Genomic DNA, 26,060 nt, shown 5'->3' with positions numbered 1-26,060 from the left:
ACCATGTATAAGTGTTGTAAATTAGAGTTCTGCACAAATAGAACCTGTACTCCTAACGAAAGTTGTGACTTGAATCTCTGTCCTTTATGTCACAAAAACTTTTCAGAAGTAATTGGTTATCTGCCTTCAGAGGGAGTTACATTATTACCGAAAAAATTAGCTCCTCATTTTTGGAGTTATTGATTTCTTAAGCGTTGGATTTAAATGTTTTATGACATGTCTCATCAACTCATGACTTTATATCTGTACTGCAAAAATGGTGCCACTCAGTCACCTCCTCAAGTGTGATCTGAATGTATCACTTCCTTGCTTAAAACTCTTGGCTGGGCACAGTGGCTTATGCCTGTAATCCTAACAGTCTGGGAGGCCGAGGTGGGAGGATTGCTTGAGTTTAGGAGTTTGAGACCAGCCTGAGCAAGAGCAAGACCCTGTCACTAGTGAAAATTGAAAAATTAGCTGGGTGGCGCATGCCTGTAGTCCCAGCTATTCAGGAGGCTGAGGCAGGAGGGTCACTTGATTGTAAGAGTTTGAGGTTGCAGTGAGCTGTGATGATGCTGCACTCTACCCACCGTGACAGAGCAGGACTCTGTCCCAAAAAAACAAAACAAAACCTCTTCAGCGGTGCCCTATAAACTTGGAATAAAGTCCAAGTTGATTATCAGGGCATACTAAGCTTCCCAGAAGTGGCTTTAGCTGTGTTCAGACTCACCTGTCAACACATCTTGCCTCACACACTAGGCTCTCCCTTGTTTGCAATTTACACAACGCACATGTCTGTACACACTGTGCTATGTCTTCTCTTCTCTTGTGATCTTTTCTCTTCCTGAAACATTCTCCCTCCTCCTTTCCCTGGCTAATTCATATTCTTCCTTCAAGACACATTTTGCAGGTAGCCTTTCCTGACCCCAGCTTTCCCCCAGTGAAGTAATCAGTGCGTGGTCTGGTCATTTTAATTGTTGGCAGTGTTGAGATGGTCAGTTTTTCTTTGTGTTCTACCGGCACTTCCCAGCACTACGTCTTACATACACCCTAACCGAACATGCTCAGCACTGAACTCCTCGTCTCCTCATTTCCCATCTTCAGGCTGCATCACATGTTGTCTTCATCTGTTTATGGTAATTACATTTATCCAGGTGCTCAAACCACAGCCTTGGAGTCATCGTCTCTCTCATACCCCACACCAGTCTTTCTGGGACTCCTGCTATTCTGCCTTCAAAATAGAGTGAGCATCCAACCACTTCTTCCACCTGCACTGTGGCCACGCAGTCCTCTTACTCATCTGGCTTATTACAAAGCCTTCTAACTAGGCTTCTGCCTTCCCCTCTGGCCAGCCTTCACTCTTTCTCCAAATCAGGAGTTGGCAAACTTTTCCCATCAAGGGCCAGAGGTAAAAAAATGTAGGTTTTGTGGACCACAGGGTCTCTGTAGTAGCTATTTAACTGGGGTTGTAGCACAAAAGCAGCCATAGACAATGTGTAATTGAATGTGCGTGGCTGTACTGCAGCGAGACTTTGCTTACGGAAACAGGCAGTGTCTGTAGTTTGCTCTCTCCTCTCCAGCCACGCTGACCGTCCTTTTCCAGGCACGTTGCCACCCGAGGGTCTTTACACTGGAACATTCACTTCCTCATCGCTTTCACATTTGCTCAGGTCAACTTCTCAGTCAGTCAAGACTATCCAATCACCTCATAAACCATTACGTGCTAGCATTGTATTCCCCATTCTGTTTTTTTTTTTCTTCACAATACTTATTTTCTAACATATGACATAATATTGATTTAATTTTTTGATCTTTCTCCTCCTGCTAGAATTCCTTGGAGGCAGTTATTTTTTTTTTTTATCTATTCTGTTCATTATTGTATCCCCAAGACCTAGAACAGTCCCTGGCATACAATAGATGATCAGTAAATATTTGTTGAATGTTGAGTAGTGGATAGTGAATAGTGGATTCGTAAGATTTAATTTTTTAAGTGAGTTCTTCTCTTACACCACCACCACATCCCTTCTCTTTCACGTTCTTCATGCTGCTTTAAGCTGTCCTGTCCTCCCCACTCCCCTTTATTCTGGCTCTCGTCTTTCACCAGTAAGTCAGTAACCTCTCACTCCATGCCATCCAGTCGGTCCTCTACAAGTAGCCTGCGTGTTGTCTGTAATAATGAAATATCATTGTATTTTATTATTTTTCAAAGCTTTTTACTTTTTGCTTTTTGCCAATTAGAACCAATGCTTGTTTAAAAGTACAGGATCCCATACCTGATCCCATGCCTGCTGAATCATAATTTCAAGTGGATGTGATAGGAATCATATGAAGTAGCCACCCAGGTGATCTGGACAGAACACATGTGGCTAACACTGGCTTGCAGGTGAAGTTCTTCAAATGAGTCAGTGAGAACCTATATGAGCTGCCGCCTCCTCCCCCTTCATCTTCCAACAGTGCTTCCCATTTGGATTTCTTTCTAGGGGCCATACTGAGTCTCAGTTTTTGCAAGTATGTTCTTCCCTCTATAGAACACAACTTTCTACTACCCTGGCAAACTACTATTTTTATCCTTCAAAATTCTCACTTGTCACTTTCTCCATTAAGTCTTTTCTGACACCCCATTCCCATGACAGAATTAATTGTCTTTGCTGTCTTGGTACCTTGTGTAAGAGTAGTTTTGTTGGCTGGGCACGGTGGCTCATGTCTTAATTCTTGCACTCTAGAAGGCCAAGGTGGGAAGATTGCTTGAAGCCAGGAGTTCGAGACCAGCCTGAGAAAGAGCAAGACCTCATCTCCACAAAAAAAAGAAAAGTTAGCTGGGCACCATGGCATGCACCTGTATTCCCAGCTACTTGGGAGGCTGAGACAGGAGGGTCACTGGAACCCAGGAATTTTGAGGTTGCTGTGAGCTATGATGGTACCACTGCACTCTAGCCTGGGAGACAGAGCAAGACCCTATCTCAAAAAAAAAAACAAAAAAAAACCCCCCAGAAAACGTAGTGAAGTGTTGTTTCTTATACTGTACTGTATGCCTTTGCATAACTGTGTCCCTGTTGTGAGCTGACAGTAGTTGTTTACAGGCTTTTACTAAGAGATATCACCAGTGTTTGGAGGCTACACATAAATGAGTGGTATAGTTCTCTTCCCCCAAAAGAGGGGGGAAGAGAAAAGCAAAACTCAAACAGAGTTTTGCCACACGTACCAAAATTTATTAGCAGGCAAGCACAAAAATAGTCTTCTAAGCTGTTTTATAAGTTGGATCAAGTCCCTACTCTATCCTTTTAGGCAATCTGACAAGCACCTTTTATGAAAGGTTTATTCAAGGCTGAAGTGTCAGTCTGCTTTTAGGATTCAGCCTAACCTAGTTGGGATCTGATGACAGAATTCCCTTATAGGGAACTAAGGACAGAACCGACAGGAATATATGAACAAATTCACTAGATTTATATATATGTGTTCATGTAAGAGCAGTAGTCCCTATACAGCGTGTGTAGCCAGACCACATATCTTGAACACCACTCTTCTAAGACTAATTTCTAACATCCACTATGCTAATTACCAAACTCTCTGGCTTTGAGAAGAGATAAGGAAACTTGACTTGTCTCACTGGAGACTTTTGATAAGTTTTCCACATTAACCAATGCTCATATGTATACATCATGGTTTTAATATGTTAACTAACTTCTCCAGGATGAATGTCAGAAACCTCTGCCTCGTGTCCTCTGGTCCATTAAAACAAATAAATACTTATTGTGCTCTCTATGCTGAAATAATTTAAGTAATTTAAACCATACCTCTCTTCTTTACTCTGGAATTTAAACAGATGTTTAATTTTAATCTCAATCCCCATGCCTGGTAGAGTACCTGCTCAGTGGGCCTCAAAAAGTACCAGAGTGAATGTTTATAATGTCAAGCAGCTAGGTGTTTTGTTTGTTCTGTTTTTATTTTAATGCTACATTTTAGACTCTGCCAAACAGTTTTGTTAATAATATAGCAAGTTTGCCATAGCTGTCAGAGCGTGTGTCTTGACTGTGGCATCTCCTTGCATGAGCTGGAGGGACTCCCTGGGTGGGGATCAAGCTGGGGCCTGCCCAGGACCCCCAGGCTCCTTGTGGCAAGAGGTTGCCCTGTCCTCCTCCTGAAGTTTGCGGTTGGGGTATTCCGCATGGTGTAAATACAGAACCCTGCTTGAGAACCAGAGGAAGAGTTGTGCAGGGCTGGTATGATTGCAGCTGAGGTTTGCAAATTACAGGTCTCTGTTCTGACAGCAGAGCCAGACAGCTCAAAATATAATCTGCTTCACCAGATGGATTCCTCTTTTGTAAAGTATAACTTTATCAATTCCTTGCTAAAAGGGAATGAAAGCTTGGAGAGTACTCAGGCTTCCTTAGATATCTCTAGATTATACTGCCTGTTGGGAACATTATGCTTAAACAAGTTGATTTTTAAATGTGCATTTAAGTTTTTTCTCTTGAGCTAGAATTAGGGTCCATTAAGGAAAGTAATTTGTCTCGTGTTAGATTATTGAACAATTTATCAGTCTTGAGCCATTTGGGAAGTGATTTGGATCAATGCTATTTATTCTTTACTTTTTTTCCTGTGTTTTCTACATTTCTGTAAATGTGGACAGAAGACACTCCTGGACTTGAAAAAAACTTTATACTGATAATTAATATAGTTATACTCTGCCTTCCTGCACAAATAATAAGTACCTTGTATTAAAATATTCTTTAGAAACATAGTAAAAAATGTTGAAATTGTGTTATACGACAGAAGTTAATAGCTAAAGAGCTCTTAAAAATCAGTAGGGAAAGGATGAACAACTCAATAGGAAAGTGCATGAAAGATAAATAAGCAGTTAACAAAAGAAGAATGAATAGCCAGTAAAAATATGAAAAATGTTTATTTTCGCAAATATAAGATGTAATTAAAACATTAATAAGATAATTAACTGGGAATGGTGGCGTGTGCCTGTAGTCCCAGCTACTTGAGAGACCGAGGCAGGAGGATTGCCTGAGCCCAGGAGTTTGGGGTTCTGTGAGCTAGGCTGACGCCACTGTACTCCAACCTAGGCAACAGAGCAAGACTCTGTCTCAAAGAAAAGTTAATAAGGTAAATTTTTACCTATCAAATTGAGCAATTTTTAAAAGATTAAAACTTAATCATTACAGAATGGCACATGGTGGGAAGATGTGTGTACTCATTCTGAGCTTCTGGGAGTATAAGCTTAATTAATGTAGCCATCTGGAGAACATTTCAGCAAGCAAAAAGTTTTAAAGCCTTATAATTTCACCTATAGCAATTCAATTTTAGGAACTTATCAAGGATTTACAAAGATAGAACTCCAAAACTATTGCTGATTACAATATTATTTATAATAGCCAATTTTTTTTAATTTTTAAGGAAATAACTTACATGCTCTTATAAGTCCTTTTTAAATAATGTGTTTATTATTTACAATTAGTCAATATGAATTAGTGAAAACATTAGAAATAATTATAATATGTGAGCTTTCTTTTTCTTTCTGTGGGGGGTGTGTGTGTGTATGTGTGTGTGAGAGAGAGAGAGAGAGAGACTTTATTTGGAAATATTTGTCAGCTTTTGACCACTTAGTTACTTAACCATTTTCCTGTGATCAGGAAAGCAACATGGCTTAAGGAGTCCTTATTCTAAATGACTTTACTCCATAAGAATCTACTCTTTGTTCTCTTCTTTTCTCCCTATACTGTCTTCCTTGGAGCTCTCTGGCAACCATATGGCTTCAGCTGTCCCATGTGAAGATGGCTCCTGAGTGTCCATCTCCAGCCATGACCTCTTTTTGGAGTTCCAGACTCTCATTTCCCCGCCTTTTGAACATCTCCACCTAGATGGCCTACCAGCATGACAAACTCGGTATGTCCAAAAAAATGGACTCATCTCAGTCAAACCCGTATTCCCTACTTCCTTTAATGGTCTGTAAACAAAGAGGCCCTAGACACAAACCCTCTTAAACCATCTTTGATTCAGCCCTGTCCTTTGCTTTGTCTGTGAAACACTTGCCAAGTCCTTTCCCTTTTCTCATGTTCGTTATGCCTCCCGGTTCCACTTCTCTGCCCCCTCTTTGCCCACCCTCCCCAATGCACTTCCTCCGTAGCAGCCTTTGATTTCTTTTTTCTGTCCCTTGCAGCTGTGTTCTGACTGGTCTTCCCAGTGCCATTCTTTTTCCTGCCCCCTTTCCCAAATCCATCATCTTACATTCTACTTGTCATGTTTCTTTCTTCTTTTTTTTTTTTTTAATACTTGTCATGTTTCTGAAGCACAGTTCTGACCATGTCACTCCCCTGCCCAAAAAAAAAAAAACCAATGGCTTCCCTCTACCTGTAGAATAAAGGTCATACTCCTTAAGGCATTCTGGTTTGACCACAATCTGGCCCCACACACCTTTTCTGGTTTTTTTTTTTTTTTCCCTACTCAAGAACTCTGTACTTTAGCAAATACAGATATTCCTTGTCACTATATGTGTTCAATATTTTTTTGCCTTTAAAATTTTATGTAATTCACTCTGTTTGAAATGGCCTTTTTTCCAACTTCATGTATTTCTTTTGAGCTTTTTAGCTCACATACTACTTCCATAAATTTGATCATGATCTGTCATAACATTCTCTATTTCCTTTTATGTTCTTCTCTTTCTGCTTGGAATTAGTTGAGTAAGTTTTATGTAATACTGATCGAAATTGCCTTTATTGCCCCCTGTGGACGCAAAGCTTGTTTGTCTAGGGGTAGTACACTTGTTCTTATTGCTGTATTCTTTTTTTCAGTGTTAGTTTCCTTTTCACCACTATTTAGATTTGAACAATTTACCTCCCCAAACATAAAGGCTGAGTTTGTTTATGGTGAGATATATAACTTACAGCATTAAAGCTTAGCACATGTGTAAAAGGATTTAAAATTCATGTAGACTGCCCTTCCTTCTTAGCCCCATTTAATATGCTGACTAATGCAGTGAACAAAAGACATAAATTTTATGAAGTTTTTAATTGTATATTTTAGGAAATGAGATTTACCTAAAGTAAGCAAGTTAATTAAAACCTGCAGTTTTAAAAATTAAACTATTCTTACAGTAAATACAACTTGTTCTTGGTACATAACCTGTTTTCCCCCCATTTGAACTAGATTTTTGTAGACCCCAAGGTAGTGACAGTAATGGGTATGTGTGCTTTGTGCATAGATGGGGGAGAGACTTAACTGTAGAGTTGGAAAATACCTTATGCAGTATGAGAGGTCGTTAAATAACATCATTTCATTCAAAGTATTTTTGTCATAATGTTGATGAAGGGAAAGAAATTGATTCCCAGCCAGAGCCACTGTCTGTGTGGAGTTTGCACATTCTCCCCTCGTCTGCGTGGGTTTCCTCCACGTACTCCAGTCTCCTTCCATATCCCAAAGCTGTGGCTGCTAGGTGAATTGGTGTGTCTGTATGGTGCCAGTCTGAGTGACTGTGGGGGGAGGGTGTGAGCTCGCCTGGTAATGAGATGGCGTCCTGGCTATGGCCGGTTCCTGTCTTGCACCCTGAGCTTCTGGGATGAGCTCTCACCATCTTCGACATTGAACTGGAATAATTGGGTAAATAATTTTCTTGTTTTTATTAATCTTCCTTAAATGTATATATAGCTCACATTTATAGGAATGCTTAATATTACAAGTGTTTTGGTCTTCATATAGAAGTTTGGTGGTGTTTTGTGACCAGAGATAGGCCATAGGAACTTAACTCTTGTTTCTGTCAATCAGCCCAGGGGGAAATTGGTTTCCTTATATTGTTGTTTCACTTAAAGTCAAACCTATGGAAGATGTTAGGTGAGGACTTACTGTACGTCTTAACCTGGGAGAGTTGAGCATTACACATGACAGTGTGCCACTACAGCAGGCGGTGAGCCACTGAGGAGGAAATGCAGATCACCACTTTTATCTGAGCAGACTACATACATGCCTTACTAGAGCAAAGCACTGAGGAAGAATGCAGAAGGAAGTTATTTTTCCCTCTAGACTGCCTCGGCTCATATCCTACCTCTGCCACTTACAGTCTTTGTGACCTTTGGCAAGTTTTTTCTTCTCATAGTTCAGTTTTCTAATCTCAGAAATAGGGAGATTAATAGTACCTCCCTGAGGTTTTCTGTGAAGGCTAAAGGAAGTGATCCGTGCCTGGCCTATGTAAGCGATTGGGAAATGTTAGCCAAAAACCTCCACAAAGGGCATAGTGCTGTGTGCCTGAGGCAATATATTTTAATAAGATACATTTTCAGATAGTAAGTCTCTTCCTCTCATTCAGGGTAAAAATAGTAGCTTGATAACCTGTCAAATTTGAGTTCTCTTTGCTTTGAATCTCTGTTTTAAAATAATTCAGTTCAAAAAGGGGGAAAAAAAAGTTTCCTGGTTCAACTTCATCTTGAAGCCTACCAATCCAGAAATAAATGTCTTCAGATTCCAAAGAGGTCTCGCAAACCTCTTCCTTCCTTTTACTGTGAAAAACAAATTTATGGTGTTTCCTAACTTAAGAACATCCTCAATCATGTATATTTTCATATCAAAAAGGAAAAAATAGTATTTAATTGTTGTATTCATGTTGAAATACATTTTTCTCCATAGGAAATTAAAATATTTAAAGTTGGTATGTCTGTGAGAAGGCAGATTAGGAACATACCTCAGAATTATACAGTTTCTTTTTTAGACTTTCTAGTTTGCTGGGTCACAGTGGTGGTTTTCGTGTTATCCTGTTTATAATCGTGGACTGCTGCCTTTCCTAGGGCTGGTAGTCACAAGTTAATGGAGTTGGCACATTAAATGCCCTGTGGAGCACTCATCCCCTCTCCTTTCTTCTTTCTCCTAATTTTTCAGTTTCCCTATCACCAGCACAGAGCAAAAGAGCCCTCGGGGGGCCGGGGGGCCGGGCGCGGTGGCTCACCCCTGTAATCCTAGCACTCTGGGAGGCCGAGGCGGGCGGATTGCTCAAGGTCAGGAGTTCAAAACCAGCCTGAGCGAGACCCTGTCTCTACCATAAAAATAGAAAGAAATTAATTGGCCAACTAATATATATATATATATATATATATATATATATATATATATATATATATAAAAATCAGCCGGGCATGGTGGCTTGTGCCTGTAGTCCCAGCTACTCGGGAGGCTGAGGCAGGAGGATCGCTTGAGCCCAGGAGTTTGAGGTTGCTGTGAGCTAGGCTGACGCCACGGCACTCACTCTAGCCTAGGCAAGAAAGCGAGACTCTGTCTCAAAAAAAAAAAAAAAAAAAAAAGAGCCCTAGGGAACACCAGGTTACACTAAAGTGGCAGTGGCCACTCTTTTTTTTTTTTTCCAGCATATTATGGGATCCACTCTTAAATAATACATTTAGATAAAGGTAATTGAGCTATATCAGGGATTATAAGACTTAATTAACACAATTCAATTACATTTTTATTCAATGCAGTTAAAACTTTTATTATGTCTTTTATTTTTTCAAAAAGTCTCACTTGAAATTCAAATACTGTATAGGAAACAGCTGAACACTGCCCCTAGTTGAAGGTTAGGGTAAAACCTGCTTATTTGGCCTTTTCTCATTTCACTTCCTCCCCTATGAGACCCCAACCCTAGGAACCTCCATGTAACCCTAGGGCTCTAAGGAAAACAGTTTAGAAGTGACGAATACAAACAGATTCATGTTGGGCATAATCCTGGTGTCCTCAGTTTTGTTCTGTTCTGGATTATCTGTCTCATCTTGACCCTTGCTGAGAAACTCCTTTCCTACCCATGCATGTGATCAAGACCACACTTTTGCATAGTATTTCTCTTTTAGTATATAGAAACTCCATTCGTTTATCGACATAGGCTGAAAACCTCAGCATCAGCCTTGACTCTTCTCACTCTCCACTTCCAATCCATTAGCAAATCATATTGGTTTTCTGCCTTCAGAACACATCCCACTTTGACACTCTGGCCTCAGTCTCTTTTGTTTCTGTCCTGGAAACTGCAGTAGCCAACTTAGTCTTCTCTTTTCACTCTTTCCTTCCTGCAGTCTAGTACGGTGCTTAATTACATGGGATTCTCTGCATCTGCCTGCCGTATGACTTTGAAAACACTAGCCTTTCTGGGCCTTAGTTTTCTTAACAGTTAAATTAAGGTAAAAATGATGATACAATTAATATTTACTTGACATGGTTGGGTCAGATGAATAATTTATATTACACATAAATTGCTTAGAATAGTACTTGGCAAATAGTGAACATCCAATAAATGTTAGGTGATGAGTGATATTGAGGTATTTGCAGCTGCTGTTTTTTATTCATACAGAATTAAAACTGATATTCTTAAAACATCACTCTGATGCAGTCTCCATTGGCTTCCTGTCTCTGGGCCCTACGGCCCTACGCTACCCGCCGCCTCTCTGATCCACTGTTGGCCCTAACTTGCGCTGTTCCAGCCACAGCGGGCTGCTGCTTCCCACCCTGTTCAGCCCTTTCTGCCTTGGCACTCATCTTCCCTCTGCCACATGCACGCTCCCTTCAGAGCCGCCAACTCACCACCCCTTCGTGTGCATCTTCACTCGGATGTCAGCCACTGTTCTGGAATATCATCCATCGTTCTCTGTGTTCTCTCCCTGCTTAATTTTTTTCAAATCTTATGAAAAGATAACTTTTCACTACCTAACGTTATATTGTATGTCTGTTTGCTGGCTGTTTACCTCACTGGACTGGATTTCATAATACAGTAGTTCCCTCTCGTCTGAGGGGAAACCTTCCAAGACCCTCGGTGGGTGGCTGAAACAGTGGATAGTACCAAATCATATCTACACTCTTTTTTCCTGTACATACATACCTGTGATGAAGTTTAATTTGTAAATTCGGCACAGTAAGAAATTAATAATAACTAACAATAAAATAGAACAATTATAACAATATTCCATCACCACTACTCTCATACTCTGGGGCCATTATAAAGTAAAATAAAGAGTAACTGAACACAAACACTACAATACTGAGATAGTCTGATAACCAAGAAAACTACTAAGTGACTAATGGGATGGTAGCATTTATAGTGCAGATATGCTGGACTAAGGCAGGACAGAGTGGGAATTATGATAAATTCAGTACTCTGCTGAGAATGGTGCACAATTTAAAACTTATGAATAGTTATTTCTGGAATTTTCCACTTAATATTTTTGGACCAACAGGAGTTTGAAACCAGCCTGAGCAAGAGTGAGACCCTGTCTCTACTATAAATAGAAAGAAATTAATTGGCCAACTAATACATATGGAAAAAATTAGCCGGACATGGTGGTGCATGCCTGTAGTCCCAGCTTCTGGGGAGGCTGAGGCAGAAGGATTGCTTGAGCCCAGGAGTTTGAGGTTGCTGTGAGCTAGGCTGACACCATGGCACTCATTCTAGCCTGGGCAACAAAGTGAGACTCTGTCTCAAAAAATATATATATATATTTTCAGACCAAAGTTGACTGCAGATAACAGAAACTGCTGAAAGCAAAACTCGATTATAAGGGGGGACTACTATAAGTGATTGCAGGGAACTTTCTCCTTTGTTTCAGCTCTAGTGCCTTTCATGTACATAGTAGGTGCTCAAAAGGTGGTTGTTAAGTGGTTGGATAGAATGGGGTAAAGGGAGTGAATGGAGATTCCCCCCTCCTTTGCACAAGAGATGCTGAGGTTACCAGATAAATGGGCAGAACTGAATTAACCTTTTTGAGGTGAGATCACTTCAGGTTTGGGTTTCCCCCATGCTCATTCTTTTCTTTGAATAACAATGTATCATATGATTTGCCAAAATTATCTCAACCACAAATGGATTCATTGCATTGTTAAATTAGTACCCTTTTATAGTTACTATTCGAGATCCGCTACTTTCGTCCGGCAGATAGTGACAAGGAAGTTATTTGGGTTCATCTTCTATTGAACATTCTTAAACCCACTAAACCCATGCTTTTCTGGTTATTATCAACCTCTAGTGCTGAAAGAAGAAACGTCAGTCTGTCTGGAGTCAGGAAAAATAGGAACATACGTAAAGTTCACTAAAAATTCTGCTTCTGATAAAGAGCAGTTGGTCCAAGGTGTCTGAGAAAACAGGATCTTTTTTTTTTTTTCAATGATTTAGTTTTAGAATGCTTTCTGGTCTCTCGAGGTGGAACCATTGAATTACTTCTTCACTATTCAGTTGCATATGAATTTTAAAATTAGCATTTGTTGTTTATCTTAAATATAATGGTAGAAGAATTTAATTACTTTTTGATAATGGTATACTGACTCATTGATTATGAAAAATAAAGGATTTCACAAATAGCTCGTAACTTTGAACATCTTTGTCTTTGTTTCGTAATTACTGAGAATTTTTTTTTAAATCACCCATATCAATTTCAGTTGATTCTTAAAATATACTTTGCTCCTAGAGAGTGTAAGTTATTTTGTGCTTTTTATTTTGGGCCTCTCTTTCATCTTCATGTGTAACACCCAACAGTCTTCTGAACCATATCTTATAATCTGAGCAAAACATGATTTCCTTTCTGATCTGAAGAGGGGTTAGTCACATGAAGAGGGGTTGTTTAGTCTTTTTTATAAAATCATTGGTGTTAGATGAGATGATGTGCGGGTTGACCTTCTAAATTATGCCTGTCAGATTGGTACCATTCAGAGACAGTGTCAGAGCCGCTGTTTGATGGGGACAGTTCACTGTAAGGTGGTAATGTAGGGGTTCTGAAGTGAGCTCGGAGAGGAGAGAAATCTCCCATGGAGCAGGACAGAACTCACGTCATCTTGATTATCAGTATGTATGAAGATCATGAAAGGGGGGCCTTGAGACCCTATGACATTTGGGGATTTTAGCACGAGCATCTGGCTTGTGACAGCCAAGGGTTCATGATGATGCCACCCTCTGATCCTTCGATATTGGCTCTTCCCGTCACTGCAAAGCGAAGCCCCCAGGTCTTGGAGTGTTCACCAACCTACCCTGTGTTCTTTATAAATGTTGCTGTAGAATTGCTTTGCCTTTTCTACAAAGTATGGTTTTTATTAGAGAGAGGGAATTTAAATGTAAGTCAGAGTAGCCAAGAATCAGTGATCTGATATATAAGCTGTTCTCCCTTTTTATTTAAATGTGGACTTGTAAAATCATCATTATTATTATTACAGGCTATGGTTGCTTGTTATCCCGGCAATGGAACGGGTTATGTACGTCATGTTGATAATCCAAATGGAGATGGAAGATGTGTGACATGTATATATTATCTTAATAAAGACTGGGATGCCAAGGTATGCAACTTTAATTGAGCATTGATTTTTTTTTTCTCACAGCTATTTTTTTTCACAAGTATTAAGATTCTTACTCGTTATAAGTGAGACTGTCTTTAACATATAACAATTAAAAATTTCTGTTAAAATTTTTTCAGTCTTAGGTATTAGGAGTAGATTTTTGTCAAATGAAACAAATACTAATATATCTCCTACAACATAATACCTATAGTTAACAATATAGGTTTGTACACTTAAAATTTTAAAAGAGTAGATCTCATGTTCAGTGTTCTAACCACACACACACACACACACAGGCAAGGGGACATAGGATATGTTGGGAGGTGATAGATATATTTATTGCCTTGATTGGTGATTGATGGTATTATGGGTATATGCATATGTTCAGACTCGTCAAATTATAAACATTAAATATGTGCATTTTTGATATATCAATTACACCTCAATAAAGCTGTTTAAAAAGTACTATATTAGTACTTTATTAGTACTTTCTCTCTTAAAAATAGATTTACCTATCTTCAGATACTAAAGCATTTATATAAAATCTAACTTTTACAAAAATTCCCTTTATTAAAGGTCCTTTTAATAGTTTTTATAAAAACACTTATGAGAACAGTTGTATAATGGGTTTTAGGGGAGATGGTCTATAAATAATTGTTTTTTTTTTTTTTTTTTTTTTAGTGCTTTCGTAGCTGAGCTATATAAATAATTGTTATGAATTGTTTGCTAGTCTATTCTTTGCAATGTTGTAGAGATGTTATATGACATTGGGTTGTTGAATTGAATATTGGGGGTAGGGTTCCATCTTTCTCTGATTGTGAAAAAAACTAGAAGTCTATCAATATTGGCAAACGATGTAAAACCAGTTAGAATGTACAATATATCTAATCTCTCTTGTTCTAAATATATATTCCATTAATGTTAGCCTGAGTTTCATTGAAGACTGTATGGACTGATTTTTTTGGTTAATTTTTTTTTAAATCTTAAGTATAACATTCAAATAGCAAAGTGAACACAGTGTACAGCTCAGTAGATTTTCAGAAAGTGAACACACCTTTGTAGCCAGGGAGATTTTTTTAAAAAAAATCATATTAAGTTTTAAAACACCTCTCTTTTCTCTTCCTGGCAAACACACAAATGGAAACCACCCAAGTCTTAAATGTGCAAAAACTTAATCCTACCTTAAAAAGTGTTTTTTGTTTTTTTTTTTAAGAAATGAATATGAAATTCCATAAAAAGTGCTTTAAATGTAGAATATGCTCATAATGCTTTAGTAATCGTTCTATACCATACTGATTTAAAGAATTTCTTCTGTCCTTATCCAAGTTCAAAATGGAGGTAAGTTTACTGCTAAGTAGATATTGAGGCATTATGTCAACAAGCATGGTTTTTCTTTCGACAGCTTTTTCAAAGGTTGAACTAGAGAAGTAAAGTTGGTAATTCACCTTGAGCCCAAGGCACAAAACAGATTGGTGTGACTTCAGTTAAAACTTAAAAATTGACTTTTTGTCAGATTTTGTAAATAGCTAGAAAGCTAGAAGTATGATCAACTCCTAACTTCTAGATTTGCTTAGACTCTTTCTGGGCTGATGTTGTTATGCTTTTTATATGTCCTAGCCAAGGCCATTCATATATAGGTTTTTAAATTAGAACATAAGCAGAGAAAAGTCCCTAGTGTTTTTATATGTAGAATAGCAAACTTCCATTCTGAGGTTGCACTAAATACGTACAGTGAGCCAGACATTGCTCTGGGTGCTGGGGATGTAGCAGAAATGGAATTGGCCCTGGGAGAGCTTTGGATCTACTGGAGGACGCAGATCAGTAGATTGACAGTTACAATTGGTTGTGCCAAGTGTCAGGACAGATTGCTGTGGGAGCACATAGGAGGGCCACCTAATTAAGAATCAGGGAAGGTTTCCCAGAGGAAGAGTGGAACGAACTGTCAACTAGCCATTTTTTGTAAACATTTTCAGCAGATTGCCTGTGATATTCCCAGTGACTCCAGTCAAAGGGAAGAGGGCAGGAAAAAGGAAAGAAGACATGTTCTCAGTCACAGACTGGAGGTTATTTTTTATTTTGTGTATGCTCATGGGGTCCACGTGCAATCTTGCTACATTGATATATTGCATCGTGATGAAGGCAGGGTCTTCGGTGCACCCACCACTGGAGCAACGCGCATTGTGCCCACCAAGCAACCTCCCACCATCTCCACCCCACATCCCCTGGAGGTTCTTTAGATGTGTGCATGATTGCCTGAGGAATCACTCTGAGCAACACTGGAGCCTGAGGAAGATGGGCAAGTAGCTAGAATTTAACTTACCTGAGGATGAGCCTGATAAACATTTTCTGTAACTGTAGATTTTGGGTATAGGCTCAGACTCCATGCTGTCTGGAGCAGGTGTTCAGGTTTCTATTTTAAGAGTCTACCTGCTTAGGAATTCAGTTATTCAAGGGTAAAAGCTGCTTGGTTGGGTGGCTTTTGCCTAGCTTTTATCTTGCCCAGATGGTAAAAAACACGAGGACAAGCTGTGTCTGCACTATTCTCTACTCTATACACAGGGCCCACCCAGTTCCCTGTGCCTAGTTAATATTGGAATGAATAGATGAATCCATTTAATCCCAAACAGAGGATTATATATTTGGGTAAATAATAAAAATAATTCTTTATGGATGGAATCAAGTTTCATAAGCAGGTATTCATCCGTGTGTCAGGCCCAATCTGGAAGGGGAGAGAGCTACAGGTATAATGAGTATTTTCCTGCTCTGATAGTGACCACACATGCATGTTGACGGTGCTGATGACAGTGGGTAATAAATGATGACACTTTCTGCTGATACATTGAATTCTTTAAATTATAGGTATTAAACCTGTGACTGTCCTATTAAGTGTCTGTTGAACTTTACAGTATGATAAACTCTTATTTATTTGACATAATAAGCCATTTATAATAATTCAATCAAGAAGGCTTAAAATATGTCCATTTTAAGAGTAAGTTAAAGAAAATCATTAGCATACATAAATATGAAATGTTTACTAGTTTTCAGAACTGTAAGGCTTTAGGACTTTTAAATTCAGACAGTAATTCATCTATTTCATCAAGTATTTACAAAGATCCCTAAAACAAGAAATGAATGTTTCCTTTCATCAGTACGTATACTTAGAATCTTAACTCACCTTCATACTTTAATGGAGACATATTTGCGAGTAATCCAATGAAGAATTTCAGTGTATTGGGGTAGTCTTTTTTTTCCCTGCTAAATTTAATCTTATAGTATTCTTGGTTAGTCCTGCTTACATATTTGGCTCTTTTCCTAGGTAAGTGGAGGTATACTTCGAATTTTTCCAGAAGGCAAAGCCCAGTTTGCTGACATTGAACCCAAATTTGATAGACTGCTGTTTTTCTGGTCTGACCGTCGCAACCCTCATGAAGTACAACCAGCATATGCTACAAGGTAGTATTCCTTTTAAGAAAAAATTGATTTAAAGTATGGCAGGACAGGGAGGGGATGGATAGGATAAACTTGAAAGCTTTCTAATGAGTATTATTTTCCTGCTCTCCAAGTACTTTTCATGGGCATTTTAATTTGAATAATTGTATAAGATTTATGTTGCAGTCATTTTAATTTGAATAATTGTATGAGATGTATGCACAGTTAGTACTAAATGTGTCTTTCTTTGCACAGGCACGCCTTGTTTGGGGTAAGAAAAGGGAGTACAGGTCTCCCATCTTTCTGCCCTGTCTCCTTGTTTTCTGAATATCTAAACTACTGTCCATTCTTTGATTTTGTAAGAGTTATTTCACTTGGGAGAGAGAGAGATTAGGGAAGGGAAAGGGCATATCTCTGAAAGGTGACGAGAGAGAAAAGAGAAGAGGTAACCAGAGAGTAGAAGTGAAGAGCAAAAAGTAGAGAACAGGTTAGCATGTGTGGGATGGGAGTTCATGTTAGGGAAAAAAACCTTTAGCTTTAATAATAATAAGCCTGTATTTCATGGTATTCTTTTTCTACAAGGTTTGGTCTTCTCAACCTATTATGTTAAGTGCATTCTTTTAAATGCTTTTTTTTTTTAACCATTTATCATGACTCAGTTAAAATGTTAAGACTGTAAAACAAGATATTGCAGACATTGTAAAGGACTGGACCAAGCCAAACTCAAGATTTCATAAAAAGGAAAGGTATAAGGGCTGGGGCAGTAAATATTTGTACAAAAACAGTACAGTTTTTTAAATAGTTATTTTTCCTCATAGAAAGGACTGTGAACATTCTGATAGTGAGGCCCTAGCACTCGGTTGCTGTGCCTGGTTTAGGAGGTGCCACGGGTGAGAGCTAGAGGCAGGAGGCAAGCCTGAGACACCTTGGCAGGAGAGTTGGCATTAGTAACATGAGGCTCTGCACACCTGAGTGTCAGCTCCCACTTTTCTCCCCCTTCTTTCTGAGCTGCGTTGCCTTCACCCTAATTCACACAGTGAGTTGCAAGCTAAGCAGTTTGGGGCCAGAGAGCATAAAGTCCCGAATGGAAACCAGAGGTTTGGCTTGGTCCTGTCCTTTGTAGATGAAGAACTGACAGGCATTTGGGGGTAGTAAGTGCACGCCAGCCACCGTGGAGGAAAGGTGCTGTAGGAGTTGGCAGGAGAGATGAGGCTGTTCCACTCGAGAGAGACGCTTGGGCCATGGAGGCAAGGAGTGCAGCAGTGTCCCCAAAGCCCCAGGAGGAAGTTTCAGTGCAGAGATTTGTGTGAGGAAAACGATTCTTGAAACAGATCAGCAGGAGAGATGAGGCTGGAAAGTGAGAATGACATTTGATAGTTTACAGTTTTCAGATAAGGACATGGGGCTACAGAGGGGAGTTGATCCAGACATTAGGATTCTGATTGCGATGTAACTAAAAGTTTGGGGCATGGGCAAAAGACATATAAAATTATATATCTGAGCCCTTTGTCCCATTACCAAGGCCACTCAATAAATGAGAAGAAGCTACAACAAGGTAAGAGTGGAGCTCTGGACAGAGCAGCATCTGGAAGCCAGGAGGCCGTTCACCAGCTGAGTGCTCTGTGCACCTCGGTCTCCCCAGTGAGGCTCTGACCCTGCTCTGCATTTGAGTCTGCTTCAAACTGTTACACGATTTAGTTCTCACATTTACCAGCCCTGCATTTGATTAGTGTTCTTTTTCCCTACATGACCACTGGCCAGAATCCATGAGCTAATTACCATATTCTAATTACCATATAAGTAAATTACCAATTTACTAATTACCATATTCTGTTACGGAATTGATGATTTGTAGTGTGCTTTTCTTCCTGTCGTGTCTACACGTTTTCCCTGTTGTTCATATCAGAGGTATATCCATGTGCTTTTTAGAGCCAAATAAACCAGAGATGCCACATTTATTTGTGGAATGAGATACTCCAAACAAATGAAATTTTCAGAAAAATGAAGCTCAGCTAAACTTTAAACATCAAACACAGTGTAATTTGTTTCGATAAAAATCCTAAAATATTCTTAGCATAATTTAATTCTGTTTCGATGACTCAAGGTTAATAATTGTAAACGTCCGTCACTACTCTCTGCTGTAAGATGGTGATGTCCTCAGAGAGTATTGAGACTGTTGGCCTCCCATTCTATTTGTCTTCTCTTAGTACTTTTGCTATTGATAATGTGCTTTTCCTATAAAAGCCATTTTTTTCACCCTTTTATTGTCTCTTTCTAATCTTCAGTGGGTTTGCAAAAAAGATAGTCAAGTAGGTGGAGTAAGTGTTAAGAAAGTCATAAAAACTCATCAACTTCATGACATCAATTTTAGCCTCTCCTACTTTTCAGTTGTATTCTTTAGCATTGAGGTTTCTGGATAAGTGAGTTGTTACTGTACTCACTTATCCTTTGATGTCATTCCAATTTAGGCATAAATTTTGGCATTATGAGTTTTAATATACCATTGCAACAGCATACCACTTTCTCCCCCCAGTGTGATCATTCTTACCCTATTCTAAATTTTCTTTTAGGTACGCAATAACTGTTTGGTATTTTGATGCAGATGAGAGAGCACGAGCTAAAGTAAAATATCTAACAGGTAAACATCATTTGGGGCCAGGGTATACTGGAACAAAAATACCCTGCGATCAGGTGGTGCTTTCCAAAAACTCAAGCATCATAGTCTCTGTTAACACCACGAATACTTATTCCCTGTTTTTGTCACATTCTAATTAAAATTCCCTTATTTTACAAAGGACTTTTTTTTTTAAGTCATCTTCACTTTTATCTTTAACCAACAAAATTAACCAAAGATTTAGAGAAGTTTGAGGCAAAGAAGTCTGAGTAAATTATCCAAATATAAACTGAGTTTTCTGTGATTATCCTTTTTAATCACAGGCTACTTAACTCTAGGTAACAGCTGTCTGGCTTCCTCTCATGCTCCTCTTAGAAGGAAGTTGATATCCTTTCCTTTTCAAACGTACATGCTCTAAACAGTACTCTAGGTCTTCCATGTTGAATGGGGACATGAAGAACATTAACAGAAAGGAGATGAATTGCAATGCCAAAATCAATAAATCAGACAGGCATGTAGATTCTGTATCTGCTGGTGGCGTCCATAGGTCAGCACTCTGGTACGAACCTGAAGATCCTTCATTATGCCAGGTGCCCCTTGTCTTCCACTTTCAGATGGTCTCTCCTAGAGCAGTGGGTCTTAGTTTCCCATCTGATGGACCACTTATCTGACTTTTCTTTGTAGCTCCAAAAGTCTGCTCAGTGTTCACATCACTGATTAGCTGTATTGTCCGGAGCCACTGATAATCCCACTTCAACCTTTCATAAAAATATAAAAACTTAATGTCCATCCATTTTCTGTGTATTTTTAAAGCCAGTATTTGTGGCAGAAGCCAAGTAGAATGCTTTCAGTGATGATGAACATTCTGCTGTTTTAAAGTAATCCGAATTGCTTTTAAATTAAAAAGGAGACAGAATCATTATCTCTGTTTAGGTAATAGTTACCCTTGAAGGTTTACTAGTTCAAAGTAATGCACTCATCATAATAAAAGGCTGAGGGTGGTGTTTGGAAGTGTAAACGTGATAGTTTTCAGATGATGTTTGCAAAGTTGAAATATTGTCCATACTGTTAGGAATTCAGTGGGAAGCAGTAGCAGAAGCTCTCTGGTGCTTAATGAATGAATAAAAAAAATTTTTTTTTTTTACATTGCAGGTGAAAAGGGTGTGAGGGTTGAACTCAATAAACCTTCTGATTCAATCAGTAAAGACGTCTTATAGAGCCTTTGATCCAGCAATACCCCACTTCATCTTCAATAATTGTTGATGCTGTTTGGTAACTTGTGAATACAATAAATGGGATAAAGCAAAATAGACCACCAGTTGACATTTTAATAAGGAAACAAACAACTTTTTTGTGTTGCATCAAACAGAAGATTTTGACTGCTGTGACCTTTGTACTGCATGATCGACTCCAAATCTGTGACTGCTCATGGGAAGAAGATAAGCTACCAAATGAAAATGGTTTTTACATCTGGACAGGAACTAAGTGCCCTATGTAGAATTTGTTTCATTCTTATATTTTGCCAGATCTGTCATCTAGCTGAATTCATTTCATCTCTCCCTTTTTTATATCAAGTTTGAATTTGGGATAATTTTTCTATGATTAGGTACAATTTATCAAAACTGAATTGAGAAAAATTGCAGTATTATTTCTCAAAATAACATCAATCTATTTTTGTAAACCTCTTCATACTATTAAATTTTGCCCTAAAAGACCTCTTAATGATGATTGTTGCCAGTGACCGATGATTAATTTTCTTTTTACTTAAAATAAGAAAAGGAGCACTTTAATTACAACTGAAAAATCAGATTGTTTTGTAGTCATATCTTACACTAATTTGAACTCTTAAAGATTGCTGCTGTCTTTTTTTCATGTTGTTAATAATGAAACCTAACAGTAAAATAGTCACCATTTACTACCAATAACTTTTAGTTCATGTTTTACAACAAAAAATACACAGTAAAAAGGGTTTCTCTTTTAAGTTAAATTTTTTAAAAAACTAAAGTGACTGGCACTAAATGAACTTGAGGTTATCCTTCAAGTTCCTACGATAAAGGGCTTTTTCTTAAGCTTTCAGGTTTATCCTGTAGATGTAGACAATAATGTCCCATTTCTAACCTTTGCTTCTCCTCAAATTGATTGTACTTCCAAATCTGCTATTACGTTTTCTTCCTAATACTATGATCATCTGATCTGCAGATCAGAACCACCTCGTTTCTGTTGAAGAGTATCGAGGGGAGATTACATATGCATTGAGCCGACGTGTGCTGTTACAGACTTTATGTTTAGTGACTCAGACAGCTGTTGAGGCATTCCCCAAATGTGATGCCAGCCTTCTTACCAGTACTGCAAGATGTTTAGCTTAGAAAAACAAAAAAACGCCCAAACCAGATAATTTTATTTTTATGTTTTATGGGTTTTCTTTTTTACTTTTTAGACAAAGAGGAAATATTACAAAATCACACAAGGCCTCCCAGACTTCTGTTATTTAAAGAATGAATTGGGATGGATGTCTTAGACTTCAGTTTCCTAGGTTCTCTGTAGCAAAGCCCAAAGGGTGGTATCCATATTTTGCATGAATTATGGGTGTAAGTCCTTGCCCACTTAGGTTTTCTATCTCTGTCCTTGGTCTTCTTTGCCAAAATGTGAGTATACAGAAATCCTCTGTATATTTCAACTTTAACACATTTTTAGCATCTGTATAGTTTGTATTCAATTAGAGACCTTTTCTATGGAAAGCTCAGTAATTTTTATTAAAAGATTGCTATTGTTCATGTAAAACATGAAAAAAAATTGCTTAGTGAAACTGACAGTGTGAACTTAGGGTGGGATTAAATATTCAGTATTGTGATCTCACTTAGGAGAACTTCCAGGAGAACGTGATAGTTTACTGTTATTTTTCCTCGCCCATGTTCAGTTTTATTCCACTTCCTCTCCTTCGCTGCAGATGACAACAAAACATCTCTACAGTAAGTGCCTCTGTCAGCCCAACCCAGGAGTGCGAGTTGTCTTTGCCATCTGGTCTACAGTACGGTGCAGTGTTAGGCCACAACTCAAAAGCACTGTCATTTTTAGGGTTAGTAGAAATTGTTTCATGTTGGTGGGAGGTTTGTTTGATTGTCAAGATGTACAGCAACAGCCTTTTAATTTGGGAGCCCCTGTTGTCATTCCAGTGTGTACCTCTACAGTTGTACAGAGTATCAGATTCTATTATCTGTGGGTTGTGCTTGCCAGATAGGTCTTAACTTGTATATTTTTTGGAAAAGTTTATATACTTTCTTGGAAATCATTGTGAAAAGATCAAGAAACCAGGATAGCCATTTCTTTAATATCCATATAAAATCTGTTCATTTCCTGTTAGTGGGATCGTTAACTTGTCACCAAGCAGGACTCTATTTAAAACAAAATTTAAAACTATTTGTGGCCTATATGTGTTTAATCCTGGTTAAAGATAAAGCTTCATAATGCTGTTTTTATTCAACACATTAACCAGCTGTAAAACACAGACCTTTATCAATAGCAGGCAGAAAATTTCAGGATTCATAAACAGACTATAAAGTCATGTAATTTGAAAAGCGGTGTTTTGTTATGAAAAGAGCTCTCAAGTTGCTTGTAAAGCTAATCTAATTAAAAAGATGTATAAATGTTCTTGAAAAAATTATGGTTGTTATTTCCAGCTGTCTTTTTTAAAATCTTTTATCATACATTGGCTTTCCAAACAGACTTTTTCATCAGATAATGTGCCTTTTCTATCACACATCTCTGGCTTGGTCCAGAACATTTGATATTTTTGTAAGTAATGAGGGAAAGAGAACAGAAAACATAGGAGTCCAACAATTTTAGAAACATCCTGGCGGTAATTGGACTGTCTGTGGGATCCATGAGCTCTGTTTGGATTCTTAACATTTGAATTCTTGCCCTTTGAATAGGATTTAAAAAATCATTTGAACACTCATAGCTGTTGAGCATATCTGTATCACCCTTCTGCTGCCCAAAGGAGGGGCCTTAGGCATTTATCTCTGATTGTCATAGGTATATTATTGTGTATATGCAAGAAAGCTTAATTTGTGTGTTATAGGAGCTCTTATAATGTGAGATCAATATATACGTTCATATATCTCTTATTTGAACAATTTTTTAGTATGGTGTTTTTGTTATTTCTCTGCTTATCGTAGGGCATTTGGGGAATTGCACTGAAATATAGCTGGGTGGGTTGAAGGAGGGCAGAGTTCAAGATGAAGACTAATTAAATTAGGTGGTGTAATAAAAAACACAGAATTAACAAATCTCTATTTAGTTTTGGCTCAATCACTTAAGTGACCCTCTGAGCCCTTTATATCTGAAAATACGTACAATATCTCTAAACTTAAAGGAGTTGTATGAGGAATCAATGAAATACAGTATGCAAAGTACCTAACTGGGCTTTGGAGCTACTTAAGTAGGCCTTCAGCAAGTAGTATTCCCTTCTCCTTTAACAATGTGATAACATAATTGCAGAGAGAGAAAATCGGGTTAATGAGTTTTGAATAGCCTGACAGTTTTATCAGTTGTAAATGTTATTTATTTGGAAGCAAGAGTGTTCATTGTTTTTTTGAAATCAATGACAGGTCTTTAGTTTTATAGCTTGGATCTAAATTAAATCACCGGTGCAAGGCACTTTGTCAGATTATTTCCCAAAGTGCACATGATCCAAGAGAAGCTGTATTTGAGGTATGGACTATAATTATATATATATCATATATATAATAATATAATTGTTCACTAGGTTTTTTTTTCAATTAGTTTATAAACATTCAGAAGTAAATATCCAGTCTCCCTTGCTTCAAGGATAATTTTTTAGACTTCTGAGATCATGAATTCATCCCCCAGATTCTATTTGGGGTTTTAATGCAGTTTCTTTTCATGATCACCAGCAAGTAAATTTCATCTGCATCCACATGTTCTGGTTAACAAAAAAAAGAAAAAAAAAAAAATTTCATCTGCAATACGGCGATGCTCAAGGATATTCCACCATGCCAATGCGATGTGGAAAGGGCATGGCCTCAGGAGCTGGAAATAGTTTCATAAGTAGAACACACTTAAATATAAGCTACTTCACAAGATAGGGAGAGCCTAAACAGCTGCAGGTAGCTAAAGCTCTTTTTATGACTAATTATTCACTAATTATCAAAAATTATTGATAACTTTTTTACTCTGAACAAGATGTTATCAGGATCAAAGAGTTGATTGGATTAGGTCTTTCCTTCATTGAGATTAGGACTTTTTCTGCTAAAATTAGTGTATTCCTATGGTGTTCTACAAAATACCTTTACACTTTCTTCTCCAAATACACAAAGTAGACCGCGTACATTTTGTCTCCATTTAGAATTAAAACATGATCAGAGAAGTGACTTGCGCACAGTCACATAGCTCACTCCGGGTGGAGAGCCAGGGCTTGCATGTGGGCTTTCCTTTATTGTTTAATTTTGTTGAAGTAGCTAAATAAGCTTGTTCTATGAGGGCTGTTAAGAAAAAGAGTACTCCCTCACATTCTTCCCCCGAGAAAGCCAAGTTTCAACTCTTCTAAATGATTCTCTGGATAACATAATTGCATTGCTACATCTTGATTTTCCAGCGTTAGCCATTATCTACTAACTTCACCACGTGGATGATGAGAACATAGGTCTCCTTACCACACATCTGCAAGCAGACTGCCACCTCCCCTGATCTCCCTTGTGTGATTGATTATGCTGTCACTGAAATTAGGTTGACAGTGTTTCTATTTGTAGTATGACTGTACTGTTGAAAGCTGAGACGTGCAGGAAACCATGACGACTTACTTTCTTCCACAATTTACTTTTCCCCTTAATGTCCTGCTTTTTTGTTGGTTCCCTGTGGCTTCTAACCTGCGTGAGAGTGGACTGTTCGCCCTTTCCACCTGGTACACGGCTGTCTTCCTTGGATCTCCCCTCTCCTTTACTCTGGAGACTCCCCTCACCACCCCCAGTGTCGGATCTCCCGTATCCTGGCCCCCACATTTTCCTCTTTCTTGGTTTACTTCCTCATTTGGGTGGAACATGCCCTCCAATACTTCCTGCAAAAGTGCGCGGGTGGTACATTTTCTGAGACCAATGTCTTTGTTTTACCAGTGCACTTAATTGAATTGGTAACTTAGCTGATTATAGAATTCTAGTTTGGAAATCATTTTCCTCAGAATTTTGAAAGCATTGCCTCTCTGATTTTAGGTTCCAGTGTGTGGATGCTAAGAAATCTGAAGCCATTGTTAGTCCTAATTCTTTATTTGTATGTGTAAACTGTTTTTTCTCTGTGGAAGTTCATAGAATATTCTCATCCCCAGGGGTCAACAGTTTCGAAGTGTGCTTTAGTGTGTGCCTATTCTCAACTACTGTGCTAGGCTTGCAAACTGTAAAGTTATGCCCTACCATTTTGGGACATTTTCTTAAATTATTTCATTAATTATTTCTCCATACATTCTGTGTTCTCTCTGGCACTCCTGTTGTCCTAGTGCATCTATTGGTTTGAATTTACCATTTTTTTCTCTAGTTACTATGTATCTTTGTCTTTACTTTGGGGACATCTATCTTCTAGTTCCTCTCATGATTTAAGTTTCAGGAGCTCTTTTTTTATCCTTTTTAATGGATACAGTATTTTATCTGTTTAATTTTTGTCTTTCATGTTAGAAGTTTTCGTTAAATGTCTGGTAGTTCTTGCTTGTGTATTCACATTTAAGAGGGAGGCTCTTGGGCTTCTG

At 38.3% G+C, this 26,060-nt stretch overlaps 1 protein-coding gene across 2 annotated transcripts in view; it reads left to right on the top strand.

Annotated features, from left to right (window-relative positions):
* The window catches only part of EGLN1 (egl-9 family hypoxia inducible factor 1), a 51,156-nt gene extending 30,535 nt beyond the window's left edge, over positions 1 to 20,621 (top strand). Inside the window, exons 2-5 of one of the 2 annotated variants that reach the window (XM_012738208.2) lie at positions 13,147 to 13,266; positions 16,583 to 16,719; positions 19,266 to 19,333; positions 20,462 to 20,621. In XM_012738208.2, the coding sequence (XP_012593662.2) occupies positions 13,147 to 13,266; positions 16,583 to 16,719; positions 19,266 to 19,333; positions 20,462 to 20,526 (390 nt within the window). In that variant the 3' untranslated portion in view covers positions 20,527 to 20,621. The remainder of the gene's footprint in view (positions 1 to 13,146; positions 13,267 to 16,582; positions 16,720 to 19,265; positions 19,334 to 20,461) is intronic. The other variant, XM_075995459.1, reaches the window with a different exon arrangement.
* The last annotated feature ends 5,439 nt before the right edge of the window (positions 20,622 to 26,060 follow it).

This window comes from Microcebus murinus, chromosome 19 (assembly GCF_040939455.1).
Source record: "Microcebus murinus isolate Inina chromosome 19, M.murinus_Inina_mat1.0, whole genome shotgun sequence".
Classification (NCBI taxonomy): Eukaryota; Metazoa; Chordata; class Mammalia; order Primates; family Cheirogaleidae; genus Microcebus; species Microcebus murinus.
Note: the sequence above shows the minus strand (reverse complement) of the source record. Positions and strands in the feature narration are given on the sequence as shown.